The following is a 2,350-nucleotide window of genomic DNA, read 5'->3' on the forward strand; positions in this document are numbered from 1 at the left end:
ATGTCATCAGCGAAACAACGTTGCGAGTGCCGAGTGTCACGCCACGTGAGCGTGTGCGTGATTGCAGTGACCCGTTCCGCCCGGAGCCAGTTGTGCACGGGCGCCCCCATTGCGCACGACAGCACATTCTTGCCGGCGCCGGGAGTAAACGTTGGACGGGCAGTGGGGACTGATCAGGTGGCAGCAGGATTGGGAGGGCGGTGAGGGTGGGGGGCACTCGCTGGCCGCGGGGAAGGCGAGGCCGCTGGAGCGCCAATGGGTTGTCTGTATGTGTTGCACTTTTGACTGGGGCAGGGCTGAGGGGAGCTGTGGCGGCCCCGGGGTGCGCGCCGTGATGCTGGCAAGCCAAGGGGGGTGCTTGATTCTGCCGCATTGGTCATATGACAGTGACTGCTGGTGGTGGCGCCGTGGTGCGTGCAGCAATGTAGCAGACAGTCATATCCCATGAGCCTGGATGGCTCCAGGAGCGGGCGACCGCGGGATCTTATAACAATCCTAATCCTAATCCCTAATCGAGACAGGCAGCGGTCGGCGGGTGGACACCGCGGAGCCCACGTGCACATTAACACACACACACACACACACGCGCGCGCACACACACACACACACACACACACACACACGCATGCACGCACGCACGCACGCACGCACACACACACACACACACACACACACACACACACACATTTGAATGCTGCTGCCGCCCGCCAAGAGGCCGTACAGCACAGAGCGCCACGTGACTTGGTGCTTGGGGTTGAGCCTGCGGAATGCATTGCTGGTTTCATGGTCAGATTCTCGGTTTGGACTGGTTGCAGAGATGGGCCCCCTTCTGGGCAAGCAACTCTTGAAGGGTCGGTGGCAGATACTGTGTTGCCCGCCCCCACCGACCAGAGGCTTCCGCATGGCGTGGAAGCAAGGAGGTAGCGGCAGTGGTGGCCGCATGCGCTATTCGCCATGTTATTGGTGATAAACATGAGGTGTGGCCGCCACAGTGTACACAGTAGCCAGCCATGCATTGCAGCAAGTAGGGGACGCAACGCAGGGGAGCGCTTTGGTGGACAGCTCTACGCGTCGCCGCGCGGGAGAATAAAAGTTTGCGATCTGGCAGGGCGTGGCACGTGTGATACATGGGTATGCGGATAGGCTCCCAGCACTCTGAGTCATTGAGGTGTCCAGGTTCGGGAGTGGGCCGAGGGTGCCGCAGCGGCGGTGAGGTGGCGCGCCCGGCTGACGAGGCCACCACAGTGAAAAGCAGCCCTACCCAGCGGGCGATCTTGTGAACGCAACACAATTTGTTTGCGACATTAAGGGGCACGACCGTGCTCGGAGGGCCGCGGTTGCGAGGGAGCGGCGCGATCTTGCGCGCGTGCCGTTGAAACGGGCGATTGCGGCAAGACCGGTCAGGGTGTTCGCGGCCCCCAGCGCATGGGTCGGGAGCTGGCCGGCGTGAATGGCCGATTCTAGGATTTGAAAAATGCAATGTTCTCACATTCCGGTGCAGCCTTCCGAGGCTCGTCTGAGCCTGGCGTAGCGCGGGCACTTTATTGTAATTTTGGGACGACGCCCCTCCCTGTGCCACAGGTGCGAAAGGCAGGGTTCTCGACAACAATATACACATCTATTTTTCACAATTGACGAATTATGTTCACAACTCAAGGTGATTGCGCAGCGTCGATTTCTCACGACAGGGTCCTTTGGCGATGGACGTCCACGCACATGTCAAGTAGAGATACCATAGCATTATAGACTCATAGATACTCCAGCGGTGCGCCGCAGCTGAGCGCCAGGGGCTAGCCACGAAAGGGCGTCCGTCCAGCGCGACGAAGAGGCTATGGCACTTGTCAGCTCTCCAGCAATAATACAACCAGCCATGCCACCTCCCAGCCCAACTGGCGCGGGACCCCCACCCGGCACGCCCGCCTGCGCCGCGTCCGCGGGCGCAGCGTCGGCGCAGCAGCTGCTGCAGCCGCAGCAGGAGCGCGGCCCTTACCAGCAGCCATGCGCCCCGGCCGGCGCTGCCGACGGCGCCACCAACGTGGGCGGCGGCGGCGGGGGCACGGCGTTGCTTGGCCTGCGGCTCGTGGGCGTCCGCGGGTGGCGGTTCAGCCAGCAGGCGGAGGACATAGAGTGGCTGATGCTGTTTGCGTCCCCAGACGGCTACTCCCGAGCCTCGGCCTGGCAGGTCGTCTACTCCATCGCCGACCGCCAGCAGTGGGACGAGATCCAGCGGTTTCTGCTGCCGCAGCTGACCGTCCTGCGGAGCCTCATGCGCAGCATGCTGTTCGGCGCCGCCGGCTTCCTCCCGCCACCCGGTGCCGCCTGCTACGACCCGCCGCCCGCCGCCGCCGAC

At 63.0% G+C, this 2,350-nt stretch overlaps 1 protein-coding gene across 1 annotated transcript; it reads left to right on the forward strand.

The window, feature by feature from the left end:
- Nucleotides 1-1,870: 1,870 nt before the first annotated feature.
- On the forward strand, nt 1,871-2,312 carry MNEG_13888 (hypothetical protein; the record flags this gene model as incomplete). Its single annotated transcript, XM_014037641.1, has 1 exon — nt 1,871-2,312. A coding segment is annotated over one exon (442 nt), but the record flags the coding sequence as incomplete, so codon positions are not given.
- Between the last annotated feature and the right edge of the window lie 38 nt (nt 2,313-2,350).

Source organism: Monoraphidium neglectum (assembly GCF_000611645.1).
Source record: "Monoraphidium neglectum strain SAG 48.87 unplaced genomic scaffold scaffold04112, whole genome shotgun sequence".
Classification (NCBI taxonomy): Eukaryota; Viridiplantae; Chlorophyta; class Chlorophyceae; order Sphaeropleales; family Selenastraceae; genus Monoraphidium; species Monoraphidium neglectum.